Source organism: Accipiter gentilis, chromosome 11, assembly GCF_929443795.1.
Source record: "Accipiter gentilis chromosome 11, bAccGen1.1, whole genome shotgun sequence".
NCBI lineage: Eukaryota > Metazoa > Chordata > Aves > Accipitriformes > Accipitridae > Astur > Astur gentilis.
This window is the reverse complement of record NC_064890.1, coordinates 1,645,769-1,662,832: the sequence shown is the minus strand read 5'-3', so window position 1 is coordinate 1,662,832 and position 17,064 is coordinate 1,645,769. Positions and strand designations below refer to the sequence as shown.

General features: G+C 42.9%; 1 protein-coding gene across 5 annotated transcripts; it reads right to left on the bottom strand.

Moving 5' to 3' along the window:
* Positions 1-1,423: 1,423 nt before the first annotated feature.
* Positions 1,424-17,062, bottom strand: SMKR1 (small lysine rich protein 1). Of its 5 annotated transcripts, XR_007507634.1 has the most exons (5): positions 16,972-17,062; positions 13,432-13,463; positions 7,825-7,882; positions 4,188-5,296; positions 1,424-4,053 (listed from the first exon to the last, which is right to left on the bottom strand). XR_007507634.1 is itself a non-coding variant. In XM_049813704.1 (4 exons), the coding sequence occupies exons 3-4, from the start codon at positions 7,825-7,827 to the stop codon at positions 5,066-5,068; spliced, it is 234 nt and encodes a 77-aa protein (XP_049669661.1). In that variant the 5' UTR covers positions 7,828-7,882; positions 13,432-13,463; positions 16,972-17,062; the 3' UTR covers positions 1,424-5,065. The 5 variants fall into 5 exon arrangements, 4 of the variants coding, with proteins under 4 accessions (XP_049669661.1, XP_049669665.1, XP_049669664.1 ...); XM_049813704.1 differs by having other exon boundaries at positions 1,424-5,296; XM_049813708.1 differs by lacking the exon at positions 13,432-13,463 and having other exon boundaries at positions 1,424-5,296; positions 16,972-17,060.
* Between the last annotated feature and the right edge of the window lie 2 nt (positions 17,063-17,064).

Here is a 17,064-nt window from a genome sequence, read left to right as displayed (position 1 = left end):
CCAGATGTGGTCACGCCTCACGTGCCTGTTTCCCATCTCCTTTTTATCTATAGGGAGATCACAGCATGACTAGCTCGGGCAGAGAGAGCTATGCTATAGACATGCAAAGCAAGGTGAGATGACCCATGTTTAAAGTCTCTTTCAAGTGTGTTGACCATATCGCCACCGAGAAAACTCAAGAAAAAACCCAGCTGCAATAATTATCATAACTAATTGCTTAACTGATACAACTTTCATTGAAACATCAGTTTTGTAACTTTTGGTTTAGCATCTCAACATGCACGGAGAACTCTCCTCCCAGGCAGGTTATCTTCATACTTCACAGGACAGGCACTTCTTATTAAATGATGTGGAAAAAGTACCCCCAAGAGATGTATGACCTACTTGAATCACCCAGGAGAGAAAAAGATTTTCTGAAGTTAAATGTAATTTTCAGCTTGCACTAAACAGCATTAAGTATTTTTGCTTTCTTTGTGTAATCTGTGTACTCTGGTCTACCTGCTAACATTAAAAAAGGGCTTTCTTTTAGATTGTAGGAGCACTTGGCCTATTGCTTGCAGTTTCAGCTATTATAGATATTCTAACATTCAGCAGTAATTGCAGGTGAACTTTTAAAGCATTTGCTTCAAGTATCTCCACCAAAGAGCAAACTGCTCCCTTCATGGCATATAGTCACGGCTGTTCCAAAGAAGCCATTGTAACCATGTGTTGCATTAAATATTTTCCTCATTTTTCTTAAACATTTCTCTCTTTTAGTGCCAATTACAGCTAGAAGACAATTGGGAGAAATGCTGATACTAAGCCAGTCTTTTGCATAAAAAAGATTTCACATTCAGTTTGCTTTAGCTTAGTGGTTAATATACCAGACCTTAACAGTAAATAAAAAATCCCTTTAGTTGTTTCTCCTGAAGCCATATAGCAATAACCTAGAAGGAACACTGCAGACTTCAAGGACTCTATTTTATTTTAAAATAACTAAATATTTCTTACCTTTAACAAAATTATGTGCAGCTTAAACCAAAAAAAAGTCAAGGAAAAAGGTATTTTCTCCCCAGGATTCTCTTACGACTAACCTATGGTCTGAGCCTGTCACGGTGGGAAGGCCCTATAAACTTCCTCTAAGGGGACATCAGAAGGATCTGCAAGAAGCCGGACTCCCAAATTCGCCAAATACCTCCAGAAAACTACCATTAACTGGATAATTATATAAGTGGATAACGCACTAGGATGTAACAAAACCATCCGAGTATCTGAAAGGGAAGACATCGATCCTTGCAGGTGTCATGGAACCTAGACAGCATGTCTCAGAGAGCAACCATTTCTGTAAGTTCTAATCGTTTATTCCTTCTGGTCTTTTGTATGGCAATTACTAGAAAAAGAGAAAAAAAAGTGACTTGTGCCTTTTTTTTTTTTTTTTAAATAAACAGAAAGCTTGAAAGGGAGGGGCTTATAAAAAAAGACAGTAAAATTGGACTCTCTTTGTTCCTGGAGGACATCTGAAATGGCAGTGGGGAAAAAGACAGTGGAAAATGAGCAAATAAGACAGGAATTAACCTACTGAAAACTTTTATTTACTTCTGCTGATGCCATTTATTGCCATCATCTGATATGCCTTTTGGATGAAAAGTTCTTTAAAAATTCACCATAGCAACCTCTTCATCATGGAGATACCATTTATGAGCAAAAGAGTCCTCAGCTATCCTCCCTTGAAGTTGGGAAGTAATAGCCAGGGCATTTCTTAAAATAAGAAATGAGACAAAAGAATACATGCCACTTCTCAAGCCTTTCTTATGCATCATAAAGATCCACAATGCTTTTCTTAATATGCAAATAACGTGCTAGGAGATACCAGGCAATACAGAAATGCTTACTGAAGGAAAGAGTAAAGAAGGGAAGCTGCTCACATACAGCTTGAAATTTTCTAATACCAAATGTGGTGAATAATATCTTTTTTAAAACTTTTTATATATATATAGCCATCACATCACATAACAGTCCTGTGACTCTCCCCTCCCCACCGCTGCGCCCCACCCACAAACATGCACATCAACATCCAGTGTATTTTTAAACAGCAGAGCTTTAGTATACAACTTCCTACAGGAAACGTTAACCTCGCGTACCCAAAGCAGCACACTGTGCACGACTGCTTGGTAACAGCAAAACGAAGGCAGCCCTAATACTAGAAAAATGTAACTCCCCACAAGAGATGACGCACATAACACTGCGAAGTTCCCTTACACTGTGCCCACAAAGCAAAAAGCCTCTCCAGCTTGCAGTTTCCCCTCAAAAGATTCTTTGTGGATTTGAGCAGAACAGGCTTTATTCATCATAAACTCAGCTTGTAAGTTCTGTACCCCAGCAGGCAGAAAAGCTTGTCACAGAATCAAACTCTCACAGGTTGTGATACAACAGAAATATCTGCAAGTGTCATCCCACAGCAGCAGAGACTCCCTGTAAAGTCACATCCACTTGAGCCAAAGACTCTCTCTTAGAAGTCAGCAGCACAGCCTGCGGCACTCTTAAGCAACACATTTAAATAGGGAATTGAGCCATTTGAAGTCCAAACTTTTCTTTAGAGATATCTGTTGGTCTTTATTAACAACTGGGGAGCCTGAATTACATGCAAAACTGAGATGGATGAAGGCGTGAGAGACGTAAAAGGGAAAAAAAAAAAAAAAAAAAAAAAGATTTCTTCATTTTTCATCTGTTGCCAAAGAAATGAATGGCAACTTTTCAGATACACTAGAAAGCAGAGTCTTTGTCCTTTGCACTTTGTTGGTCACTATCTGGTGTGCTCAACTCCATCGTGCAGAAATCAATATTATTTTTTTTTTTAAACAGAAAACATACAATGATATTTCATTATTTGTTGCAGTAATTTTTGCATACTAAAATTTTGTTTTGGAGTCTTTAAATCATTGTAGCTCCAGTCTATCATAGATTTAAAAATGGCTTCACCTACTTGTAACCGTTGTATCAAATCAGACCACTTGCCTGTCTTGTGTGGCACACTGTCTCCCGCCTGGTCAGATAACAGCTGCTTCAGAGGAAACTGCACCTGATGCTGCGATAGGTAGCTGGAGATAAGTTGCCCAGAAGGAAGTCACTTCCCCAAACACCTGCTCTGCGTGCAATTGCTGTTAAACTGGGTTCTTCATATTGGCAAGAGATTGTACTGCTCTTCAACTTCTCCTGCAAACAGACCCTGGGACCCAAACTGACAGCGATGGTGGGGGGCTGATGATAAGTAGTTGCTACCTCAGCACTCAGAAACATCTGTCCCTTAAAGCTCTGGGTAGTAAATATATCATACAAAAAAGAATTATTTTTTTTACTTTTTTTTTTTAAACATTTAGCTCCAGATGCTAAATGCAGAGGTTGCAAGAGATCTCTTGCTTTAGAACATTGATACTTGGAGGAAATAGTTGCAAGTGTATGCTGTGACCAGAGACTTCCTGGTGGGGTGATGGGGAAGAAAGAACACGAGTAAATGGTGAGGAAGACACACCGATGCACAACATACAACAAACTGGTACTGCAAACCACATCTCTGATTCAGCAGAACATGCCAACTGCAGACTAATTAGCAAGGAAACAGGACATCCACCGTGATTTTCTTGACACGTAGATGAAACAAGTTCAGTGGAGTAGCGCAGTAGCCTACATGACAGTAGTTGGCATACAAGCAATGCCACAAAACTATGACTTTACCTCGTAGACCTTTTCATAGAGGGAACATTTTAAGCTGGAGAAACAGCATAAGGCCTTACAGGCCTTTATTGGTTTGGGTCAATCACATTATAATTGACTCTTCTGTTATCCATAACATAAAGTTATACGCAAGTTGGAAAGGTGCTGCACCTCCTCCTGCAGTTAAGTCAATCAGAAATTACCTTGAGAGCCAGCTCGCTGCTCTGCTGGATCGGCACGGCAGATGTTCAGCCCTGAGAAACCAACCGAAATTCTGATGCGATACTTCCTGTGCACGTCACAGTGCTGCTTGCTGTAGAGAGCAGTCTTACATGCTCACGGTCCCTCGGGTATCCTAGAGATCTGGCACATTGCCCCTTATAGTAGTTCTAGCCCATTGCACATTCTCTTTTCCCAACTCTTCCTGCAACATTTCAGCCCTCTTTTATTCCTTCCCATCTCTCTACAGCCTGCATCAATTTAGGACACATCCTCACCCTTCCCAGTCATTCCACTGCATCCTTCCAGTCAGCATAACAATCTGGGAGGGATGTACAGCTTCACTTAACATGCTGCTTCACAATTGACCAAGGGCTGCATTAAATACATCTGGAGGAAACAGAGTGAAAAAAATGAATCGTAACACAAAGCTTGTGGTGTCCAGCCAGGATGTTTGGACTAAGACCAATTACTGTAAGGGGAGACCTGGGGGTGGGGGTTCAACATCACCTCTAACTGTGTCTAACAGCATCACTGACAACATCCAAGCTAGATGTCTAGATTTTACCTACAGCCGAAGAAAAGCTGCTGGTAATTCACTGGAGCTTCAAGTACTGCTCATCTGACCGAATGTAGCCATTTCCTTCAGAACAAGGTGAATCACACAGCTACACAGATGGCATTGCAGGGGTCCGTTGACCCAACGGGGGCAGCACTGGGTGACTCTCAGACAGATAAGCCAATGTTATAGAAATCATCCTTAACACTGTCAGTCTTACCATGGTATCCCCTTTCTGAGCTCAAATTTCCACCAGTGCTGGTTAAAACAGCTGGAGGTACACCAACGCTGTTGGGATGCATGTCCCATCCGTAAAAGAACGGCAGCGGTATGGGTAAAGCAAACCCCACTACAAACCCTTCAGACTGCTGAGGCGCAATGCTTTATTCCATACAGAACTGGAGGGTGAAGGGCCACAGCTGAAATTACAATGGCACAGTGTCACTTACCATTTGTCACTCTATGCTTGAGCTATAAGAGTGTCTTTGTGCAGATACAACAGTGATTATGGCAAAATATTTGAGCTAACCACTGGGGAGGTCAGTACAAGTCTAATCCACAAAAAAGTCTCTTCTTCACTGGGCAGCCTGGTTTTCACTAAGTCCTTTGCTTTCCAGCCACCCGGCTACTTTTTTTCTTCCCCTTCTTTTTGGGGGACCCAGGCCAGGGAAAGCCCCGGAGTTCCAGGCAGGCAGCAGCATTGTGACAGATGTAGTAAGCGTTGAGCATGGCAGCTGGGCTGAGGATATCCACTTCCTTCACCACCTTCTTTGCTTTCTTTTTGGAGCTTTTGCCTTTGCCACGCTTGGGTTTGCTACTTTTAGCTGCCTGCAGAGAGAAAAAGACCACAAAACCGCTCAGTTAGTTCTGCATCTTTATTGTCTCACTTCTGGGTAGAGGATCCCAAGACATCCCAGAACAGCTGTTTCATTGCATCTTTGTTCAGGCTCGCAGTATTAGCTCAGAGCCCCTCACCCCAGACTCCTGTATTTTGTGGTGATTTTATATACGGACTCACAAGCATTATACACTTTCACCAAATCTATATTTGCTCTATGGGCTGTAAGAATCTCTAAAGTCATCAGACAGAGCTAATTAGTGTTCCCCTGTGCTTCTCTCTGGCTAAAAAAGGTTTGTGCACAATGGAAATCATACATTCTTTTCAACTGATTTTTTAATCAGCGCATTACGATACAATCCTGAAGTAAACTAAGCCTATGTTGTGTGCTTACCCACTGCTGTGTGTCTACTTGTGACTCTGGTTTATACCAGAAAAGCAGATCTCCCATCTACAGCTGTGGCCTTTTCAAGGCTGCGATACTGTTGCTCTTCGACCACTAGCAGTAACACAAATCTAAACAGCAGCTCTGCCATTCTGTATGTAAGGAGGTGTTGCCAAGACTCACCCAAGCCTTGGAGCAGGCCAAAAAGACACTCCTGTTAACTCCAGCTGATTAGTGTTGGTGCCTGAACACCCAGCCTCTTGCCTCCAAGAGGGATTTGCCAGAGTCTGATTCACTCCCTGGATTGTTTTCTCACCCATCCTGGCCGCTCCTCACAACAAGCCTGGAGTGTGCCTGCGTGGAACACGCTGCCTCCAGGTATTGAGCAACAGAAACCGGGTCAGGGAGCCAGAGAGATCTCTCATTGCTGCTGTGTAGGCAGGAAAATGGTGATGGCAACACGGAGCCAGCAGGTGGGCAGCATCCCAGGAACGTTGAGGTTGGAGTGACAGCTAGTCCCAGAGAAAAGGCCAAACGGGAGTATTTACACATTGCGAGTGACTGAAAGTATTTGATCTCTGGTCCGATGCCAAGAGCACTTTCAGTACACAGCAAGTCACTTTATGCTCATCTATTTCTATTATTTGCCTGTTTTTGCACACTGTAATTAAACAGATCCAAGCACTTAGTTAGGAAGAATTAGCACAGATACAGCCAGAAAGGCCACATGTAACTATCAGTTTAGCATAAACTAGGGGAAGGCAGTATACGTAGGATATTTTTCATGGTATCAATTCTAAGGAGTCCCTTTACGGCTCAGTACTGTTAAGTGCAAAAGAGACAAATGTTTGTGCTCTGAGGTATGAGAGCAGAGTCAGGGGTACAATCTTCAGCCAGGACCACAATGTGAAAGAATATGTAAGGGTAAAGAAAAAGAAAAAACCCAACATCAAGATTTCTATATAAAACAGAGAACCACTATCCACAGAAGGAAAAAAGACAGTGCAAGCTGCAGGTGGTGGCAGATTGTTTCCTAAACCTTTAGTCATGCAGACTGCAAACTACTTGAACATAGACATACATTAGAGAAGGTGACAAGCCTTTTTTGCAGACCTTAATTGGATAGAATTTGTTGAATACTTCATGTGCTGGAATGTGCACACTTCACAAAGTAGATGCTTATGTCAGTTTTTTCAGCTAGTCACCTGAATCTTACTCCCTGCTTACGCACTCCCAGCAGGGTCTCTGGCAGATTTTGTTAGCACAATTAGGTTCCTGGTCAGAATTTGGCCTGTAGCTGATCTTTCAAAATAAAAAAGGTGCTTACAGGTAAGGGCAAACTGTTGTCCAAGTCTGCAGTGGGAACCAGGGAATGCCTTTTGTCTAGAGCAGCCTTACTGATTCTGCTGTCCCTCTGCAGCAGATACCTCTGACCTCTAGGCTTTAAACGTTTTCAGTCATTGTCAGCAACTGTCTTGTCTTCTGTTTCCCACCTTTCATGAAACACAGCATCGGTAAACTGTAGTCTGCAGTCAGCTCACACATTCGAGCACAAACAAGAGCAGGGGTTCCCAAAGTGTGGGAAACTAACAAGCTACAGCACAGCATCACGAATGCTGTCAGAAGTGACACCTTGTGTGTGTATGTGCACATATGGCAGTGCCAGCGCCAATGCTTGGTGCACCAGCTGATGACCCCGGGATTTCTTATGGATTTACCAGGCAACCAAAGGATGCGTGATGCTGAGCAGAATGCAGTTCTTTTTCAGCATGTAGAGGCAGGACTCACACCAATCAGACTTCCCACCATGATTTCTGGGTTTTTAAACTCCAGTCCAGCACAACATCTGAAAAATCTTCAAAAGCACTGGGAAATCCATGTTTGTGCAGCATTTTCATTCACCACAAGCAATAAGATTTGAGGCGTTATAGGATATGTGCAAAATTTTACAGTCTGTAGCCAAAATCAACAAGAAAAGCTAAAAAATCGGAATCACGTGCATACTTGCACACAAAGTAAATTTGGGTAGTTCAGTTTACGTCCTGTAACCTTGGGAAGGAACCTTTTGGATATTAACTCCATTTCCTTAAAAAGCATTATCAGTACTCTTCAGAAGAATCAAACCTGTATTACCATGGCTATGTCTTTTTACTGAGCGGTGGGACTCCACATCAAGCCCTGAAGATGGACCCTGCAAGACACAGTCACACAGTGGGTTACATACTGTGCAAAGCACTAGTATCATTCCCTCCTAAACTTTAAAGGGGAAAAAGAAGAAAATAAAGTTAGTCCCTTGCAAAAACAGGTCGAGGTGTGTCATATCTAAAAGCATTTCTTTGCAGACAATCACCTGTGAAGTCATGTACCAACTGCCAGATTCCAGAACTCTGAGCTTTTCAAGCAAAGCCCTCGAGTCACTCTAACAACACAAGACTAGACAGGCAAAAAAAAAAAAAAAAAAAAAAAAAAGGAGACCCGGAACCTCAGCTCGGTGCCAGCGACCTGCAAAAGGCACTTGCCGAGCCCCAAGCTCACGGCAGCCCTGCCAGGCTGCTCCGGGCCCCCACCGAGCCCCATCCCCTGCTTGCAGGACACCCCGTGTAGCACAGGCAGGACCTTACCTCCCCGTGTCCACAGCACCCACAGCCTTCTTTTCCCCCTTTTGCACGGGCAGAAGAAACGAAGCTAGGGAGAGCTTCCCCGGTGTGAAAAGACAACCAATTCTCCACAGCCTTCCCCCCGCCGGCTGAGAGGCGCCGGTCTCGCGGAGACACAGCGCTCCAGAAATAAAAACATAACGCTTAAGCGCAGCCCACAGAAGCCCCCGCTCTCCCTGCGGCGGGTCCCGGTCCCGGTCCCGGTCCCGGTCTCCCCTCACAGCCTCCACCGCCGCCAGACGCGATCTCCCCTCGTTTACCTCCCGCGCCGCGTTGCCATGGTACCCACCCCCGCCTCCCCAGTCCACGCATGCGCAGCGAAAGGCGGGAAAGAGGAGAGGGGCGGGGGCTGCTGCTGAAGCACCTCCCTTCGCCCAATCCGCTGCCGGGGATTGGTGCGCACCGCGCGCTAGTCCGTGACCGTTGCGGTCGCAACGGCCGCCTCAGGAAAAGGGCGGGAAAAGCCTATCCGGGGCTGAGGGGAGCTGCGGCCGCCCTCCGCGCTCGGAGGGAGCCGGGCAAGAAACAAAGCACAAAGGGCCCTGCCCTACCCCACCCACAGCCAAAACCACCAGCGAAAGGTCGTAGGGAGGCGGGGAGAAATACCACAACAACTTACAGCTGAGAAGAGGAGGGAAGGAAGTTGTGCTTTTCAGAGGTTATGGGAAAAATTGGCGTTTGGTAGACCGTTAAATGAATATTCGGGTTATTTGTGAGCAAATAGCCTCGGGGTGTTGTGCCTCGGGCTTCCTGCCCGTGCTGAGGGAGGCACAGCCCACACCTTCATCCTCTCTGCTATTGCAGGGGGCTTCTTCTTTGGTTAACCAGCTGACCCAGCGTCCTTTACCACAGAAGCATTTGAAAAAACAACCTCTGCTTTTGCCTCCTTTGAGAGCCACGCTTTCGCACAGCAGGCATCTAAAAATACATGTGATAAAGTTCGGGTGTTTTAAATCCCCATACAGCGGTTAAAGTTAAGCTGAGGTCCGAGACCCAGGGAAGCAGTGGAGGTGGAGGGATGGGAGGGAGAAGCAGGCGGCTGAAGGGTTCATTTCAGTGCCCTGCTCCATCTTTAGACAACAGTTTTTTCACAGCCAGGGTACTAATGCTCATAAATACCCTTTCTTATTAAACTTTGGAGAAAGAGTGGGAGGCAGGTGTCTCTCCTGCGTCCCTCAGCACCAGGCTTTCACTTGCAAAGTGCTAAAAATCAAACAGCACAAGTGAAAAATATCAGGAGCTGAATTGCCCCGTAGAAAAAAACAGCTCATAATTATACTGTTGCCAAACCACAATACATCAATGAGGCTGCCTAGATCATGGCTTATTTTTGTCTCAAACATTAAGCTCTTTAAATCTGCTCTCTGGTACGTAAGCCCATAGGATGCACTTTATCATATTTTAAACCTCTTCTTCCAAATCTTGCCAGGTAGGAGCTTGGAGGGCTTTTGATTTTAGTGAGGTTTCCTAAGGAAATGGGGCTTGCCCATCAGTCCGTCTGCAATAACTTCTGAGCCAGTTGGCCAATTCCAACCAATATTGACACAGAAGTAAGAGTTCAACTATGTGAATTCCCTATGCATTTCATGAAAATTGTCAGCTGCACAGAATGTGGGAGAGAGACACTGTTAATGTCTCTGCCGAGGAAATGTTAACCCAGCTCTGCCCATCTTCGGGCGGTTTGGCAGGGGCATGTGCTGTTGTTGCAGTGGGGAGGACGGAGCAGTTTTTAAGGGCAGTAGGACATGAACCTGTAGGAAGACAGCTTTGTTTCAGAACGATTAATTTTAACAAAAACAAGGATTCTTTCAATTATGGGAACTGGGGGCTATGAAATAAGTTTCAAATAGCAGAAACACTCATAATTTTAATACAATGGTAAGTACTGAAGACCAACATGTAATTCCTTTTTTAAAAAAACACTTCTGGGAATAGAGATGCCTTTATTTTTTAATTTCCCTGTTGGACATAACAGCTGTCCAACCTTTGTTTTATCCCCTGGTATGAAGTTTGTACAAATGATTGTCTGCTATGTTACAGGCATTTAATTAAATCAGCATTGGAAGGGACTGTGGGTAGAGGACTGTAAATCTGATTTACAAAAATATCCAATGATCTTTCCCACTCTTCCCCTTTTCCTGGAAGCTACAGAGATTGTTAGGTTTATTACAAACACAAATTTCCATCTCAAAGAATTATAATGATTAACAAGCATTCAGCTGTTGCTTTGGACACTGTGAAGCGATGCGGTGGTTAGAAGGTATGTGGACTCTGTAAAGGAGCTTTTTTAATACTGATAGAAGAGTGGACATACTTGGCTACAAATGTACAAATACTGAAGGGGGACAGAACAACTCTGTAGTGGCAGAAATGTTTGCAAGGACAGTATTTCAGCATGAAAATAGAAGTGGATATAGAAAATGAGCCAGACGGGTGACTGAGTAAAACACAGTTTAATGAAGAATGATCAGAACTCCTCCCAGAAATGAGAACAAAAGAAGAGATGGAACAACAAAGAAAACAATAGCCTAATAAAACATTAGGAGAAAAAAAGGCATCAGTGAAAGAAAGGAAGAAGGTGGTCAGAAGAAAACTGTTGAAGGAAAATAATTATCACTGCATGTAGACTGGATATCAAAAGAAGGCTAAATGACAGGAATGAGTGCAACAGCAAAATGCACCAGGTGGTCACTAGAGGAGGAGCTCAGGAATAGAGAAAGCACAGAGCAAATGCACTCCTTGGCAAAACACAAGTCTAATGATTATCTCTTTCATCAAGAGGGAAAGTTGAGCCAGGAGCGCAGGTTGGACGGAGAAATGAGGCTAGGAAACTTTGGAAATAATATCAGCTGGGTCATCACCTGACATTGTGGCTAAGCATGGGTGTTGGCAGAGCGCGAGATGCTGCTGAGGAGGATGTTTTGAAAAGCAATTTTGAAACACGGGGTGGAAACCATTAGACTTATTTGCCTTCAGCAGAAAGGGATTGAGTTAATGGAAAACACCATTTTTTCTTTCCAAAGTAATGTGTTTGAGTGCCTGACCAGCTGAATGCCGTTACTGTGAATACGACACAGACCTCTTTCTCAATCCAGTGGAAAAAAACGTCTCTGTTGTAATCTGGATGTGTTACATGTTTTCAGGAACAAGCGATAAGACATTCAGCGTAGAAAACATACATCTCAGATTCTTTTACTTATCATGGGTGTTTGTTTTGTCTAGAAAAATACCAGCCTTTTTTCCCTTGTGACTGTTTTCTGTTGCTATGAGTGGGATCCAGAATGTGCTATTCGGAGGGAATTGCTTTCTGATCAGTGAGGAGTATCAAACTTCACTGAGGCTAATGAGCATGTTATCTCTCTTCTGCTCAGACTAAATGTTGGAGCAGCTGAACTTCTTTATATTTAGAGGGGAAGGGAAACGAGGGATACTGTTACCCTGTTTCATAGGCCATTGTCAGGGCGACGTGGAGGATGAATTGCAGAGTAAAGAGGTTCCTTGCCATTTGAAAAGGTGCAGGGCCTTGTTCTTTGGTGGTTCTAGGCATGTCTGTGGTTTGAGTCTTGTTTTTCAGTGGCTAAGTTTACTAAAGCAGCTCCTATTCTTCATTTTCTCTCCCTTTCCTGTCCCTAAGAGGCCACAGGCAACTGAATCAGTTAGTTATTTGAGATTAATATAGCCTGCCAGAAGAAAACTCACTGCTGAGGAGAATCTCAGAGGAATCCTGGTACCTGATCAGAAGGAGCCAAAAAAGACAGCGAAAGAAGTGAAGGACCAAGAGAGAATAGGGAAAGGAATGGTAGCGTAGCTCAGAAAGGAGGTCTGCAGATTTTCTAAGTAAAACTCTTTTGAATGGGTCTTGGGATGGATAATGAAAGAAATAATGAAAAAATAATATTTGATTTTTACTGTGTTCAGCAAAAAATGATTTTGTGTAATTTTTATTAACAAACCACATGGCATAAATGAAGCAATCCTAATTATACTCCTTATCTCCTTTTAGCAAGAACAACTGGCAAGAGACCACATTATACTAACTATTGAGGCTAAAAAGAAGTAACAGTAGCGACAAGCATGTCTGAAATACTAGATCAAGGAGACAAAAATTAGCCTGTGCAGTCAACCGTTGCTATTTTGTAAAGATGCTTGGACCTGGCTACAAAACAAGCTATTGTTTACACACGCAAGACTTTTGATAAATAATTAAGGGAAGTTTCTGCAAATGAAGAGTATAATAAACCTGTCCTCATGAAGTCACTGCTTTAGTTACAACTGGATAAATAGAGTGCTTTAGCTCTGGCAGCTGTTAGGCCAGGACATCTCAGTATCATTATTTTTATGGAAATATTCACATAAGAGAAAGGAGGGATATTTGGTTATGGCCATTTTCACAGAGAGACAAGAAAACGTATAGCCACAGACAGGGGACCACATACAAATAGAGAATCGAATGGCTACTGGGAAGCATGTCTGTGTATGGAAACATAATGTCTTACACTCCTTACTCCAACAAATTGACAATATCTTTTTTTAACAGGTTGTTCCGTAAGATGTGGAATTAATGAAACCCAGTGTCATACAGATTTGCGTCCTTTCCCTGCAGCGCTCTGCAGCTCAGTCCTCTGCCCCTTGTCTTTTCCCAGCGCTAACCGAAAGCCTTCCCCATGTCCTGCGGAACAGAGTTCCTCTTTCCCCCAGCTCAGCGCACAAGGCAGCTGCGGACTCATCCTAGGATCTACCAGACACAGGCAGATCTGCTGGCCATCACGCGGGCACTAACTGGCCCACTGCTTTCTGCCAGACCGAATGGATCAAGGTTGAATTCCCCCTGCCTTTGCCTTGGTTGGGGAGTTAATAGGGTTGCTCTCTACCTAGCTGCCAACTTTCACAACTCTGAAAGGAGCTTCGTGTCTTTGAGGCCGTTTATCCTTCACTGAAATTTGCATGAAATTAGCTAACCCGTTCGAAAGTTGCTTATAGAGGACTGAGAAACTAACAGCGTAATTGCATGTGCCTTGTATTCCTAGAAAACAAGGCTAAAAAAAGAAGAGTCTGTACTGAGATACTGAAGAAAATTACTTACCGACAGCAAAACTTTCAGCAACCACCTGCAGGCTGAAAGAAAAACACCTCTGTGTATACCAGTTACAACAGAAACTGAGAACACTTGAGCATTCCTGGAATCAACAGTCATGTTTGGGGTAAGATAACAGATGTTCCTTCAGCTGTACAGAAACCATGTGAAACTTTGTTCTGAAACTTTCTTGCTATACATCAAAATGGTTATTCCACAACTGCTGTCTCCTAGCTCTTTTGAGATTTTTTTTTTTTTTTTTTTTAAGGAAAAGAAAATCCTCACTGTGAAGCAATGAAGTTTTAAACTGCTACCTACTTGCAGTCTGAGAAGTGCAATAGGAGGATGGAGTCTTTTCTAGTACTGCTAGAGAAGCAGCATCTGGGACTGTCAGAAGTACTGGTAAGGGAGTTTTCTAGAGGGGCCTCAGTTAATACACTGCTCAAACACCTCGAGGGAGAGTCTTTGGAGTATTAAATTGTTTGAATTCCCCACATCTGTTTGTAAGTAAGTGGAATAAACTTATTAAGATAGAGGTTCCCTCTGTGCCTGCTAAACTGGCACTTCAGCCCCACAGCTGCTCTGCAGAGTGCTGTGCAGCCCATAGTGAGGCCAGCAGTTTTTATCAGCATGAACTGAAACCCATGTTTTCCAGCTTTCCAGAAGAAACTCTTACTAAATATGGCACACCGCAATAGAAGAAGTACAGTCTTTGTGACAAATATGTGATAAGACACAAATATTTAAGTTAAAATGTCTACCTTTCCCTAGTTACTTTTTTTACACAGAGGTTCAGGTTTTGTACAGAGGTATATCTCTAGGAAACATAACTTTTGGTGGTAGTGGTGGAAATAATAAATAGTATTCAAAGATAACAGTTTATACCATCCTCTACCACACAGACATTCAGACATTTGTATTTCTATTTACCTCAGTAAAAAACAGAAAGCACTGAAAAGCCGAAGTAAACTTATATGAAGCACAATTTAAACATAAACTGTAGACCAATGTACATTGTGTATGTACTGGTTATTTTTTTCTGACAAACATTGTGGGAAAGAAACACTTGGGGGGGGAGGGGGGAAGAAAAAGTTTTGAGCCAAATACCAAGGGCTTTTCTAAGCTTGTGATTCTTTAATAATTCATTAATTCATTCCCTTTTCCCCTTGAAGAAACACTTACCTTCATGGCCTTAGTTTATTAAGACTAAAAGGATTTGGATACGTTGATAATACTTCCTTTACATTCACACTTGGTTGTTGGGGAATTAGATTGTTTTCTAAATCACTCTAAAATAGAGAATACCAGACGAATCATAAAGCAAGGGGTGTAATATGGTTAACCAGAAAAAAACACTCCAGACTCTTTCAGTGTGGGGTCACCACATGAAGGGAGGAAAAAACGAACCAACAGTGCTGGAGAGGTGTCCCTTGTGTCAGGACACATGATACTACACTGAGGTACACCTAAATTCCCAGGACCCTGGCCTAAGGGGGAAATAGCACATTTGGCAGGAAAATATGAGACAAAATATCACAGAGAAAATCCTGAACATTCCAGCTAGTGCTGGGCTCTGGACCCTAGTACATGCTGAAAATAGTAGTATTTGTACTGCATTTCTACTACTTAAAAATTTAACAGACCCTTCAGATGTCTGCCATCTTTAGCAGAGGTTTGTTGATTTATTTGTGTTTATTTAATCTTTAGTTTATTTACGACCAGTAGGCTCTAGGGAACATAGGGAAATGCTAGGTGCCATGTTTTAGATAGGGAGCTAAAGTACAGATGCTGAAATGACTTGTCCGGAACTACAGAGCTCTCCCAGTTCTGGGATCCCTGAAGATAGCACCATGCTTCCATTATAGATTGTATGTCTGGTTTTCATGCCTTACTGCTTGGAGAGGCTTTATTTATTTTTAAATAACTTTTTACTTTTTAACAAGCACAAATACTGTGAGGACATCTACAGCCCATAATTCTGTTTTTCTTTTTTAGAGTTCTATAGATACATCAGAATAGAACATCCAAAGTATGTCAGACAGAAGGCCTTTCCTCAGCAGAGACAGAGTGGATATGTGCAGGGGTGAGAGCTGAGTTTCTGTGTTGGTTTGGGGGGGGGAGATGTTTTTGTCCTTTAAAAACAAAAAGAGCAGCAAAGGAAGCATTTAAATTAAGGCACAGGAAGAAAAAAGCTTAAGTAAATGTATGTGCTTTAAAAGTTGCTCTGGTTTATTTTGAACAAAAGCATATTTAAAAAGGTGAGCAGGTTTACTAATGCTATTTCCATGAAAAACGCCTTTTACAAACCCCATTAAGGAAACATTCTCAGTTTAATTCCACAGCAATAAGCACAAATCCTGTCATAACAACTACTTGTGATTTTATCACTTGTGTGCTTGATATATGATTAACAGTATGGCCTAAGTGCTTGCCTGCACTATATGAACACATGCTTCTCTGACAAAAGCCAAACTCCTGGTTTCATGGCCGGGGGAGGTTAGATCCAGGATTCCCTGTGTTGGACTGATAAAATTTTGTAGAGAAAGATTATAGCTTGCAGGCTCTGTCATAATACTAAAGAAAGTACTGTGAAGCCCAGCCTGCCTTTTCAGTGCAACCCTCAGGTAGTGCCGTTGGCCGAGGAGAAGGGACTGTCACCCTGCGCGGTACTAAGGGCTGAGATTCATTCAGCAGGTCAGCTCACAGGGGTTTCCACCTTACCTTCGGCTGCCATACTCATGCAACGCAGCTTTACCCAAGTGTAGTGTTTGCATGGACCTTTAGAAAGTTTACAGCTCAATATGCTATTCATTCTGAAAGTTATGGACCGCTGTGTCTGCTCTTTTCCTCGTATGATGACAATAAAGTGTTAACCAAAGCCTTTCCCTCCCCACTTTAAGACTTGACACAAACATTCGCCCAAATAACTGAAAAGCTGTGTAAAAATTAGGTTATTTAATGTGGCATTTACTGTGTCCTTCGGGGTTAGAAATGCTAAAGCAAGCTATCTGCAGTAATTATCCTTCAAAAACAATCAGGTGGAGAGAAATGTGGCAGTCAACCTCCTCTACAGCTCTAAACACTGCACGGCTTACCGATCATTTTACTCTAATACAAATGGTAAGTGAATAGAATGGTGGAGGAAAGTGGAGCGGTGAAAAGGTAATGGATTATTATCCTTGGTGAACAATGCAAAAATTGTCATTTGTGGAAGCAAACCTCTGTAAATTGGGTTGTGTAATCCCAGCAGCAGCAATGCCAGCCCAGGGACAAGAGGTAATGTCGTCTCCTTTGGCCAAGTCAACCTGTCACGTCTGATTGAGACTGTCACGGACAGTGCCACGTTTTTCTTATTTTCAGCTTCATTAGGGAAGCAGGGCAGCTTGTTCGTGGCAGTAGGGTGTTTGAAGCACATTATCAGACAACAATAAATGAATAAATGAAAACAAATTAGGCACAGTGTGGGGCATTCAGGAGAGATGAAAACCTTTCACAGTTGAGATACTCTTACAACAAACTTACATGCACGAACCAAGCTAAGAGACAGACCTGGACTCTGAGCTCTCGTACACTGGTGTCAATCTGCAGTAAAGACCAGATAAGCTCACTCTCGACACTGCCACTAGTGTGACACTGGAACCT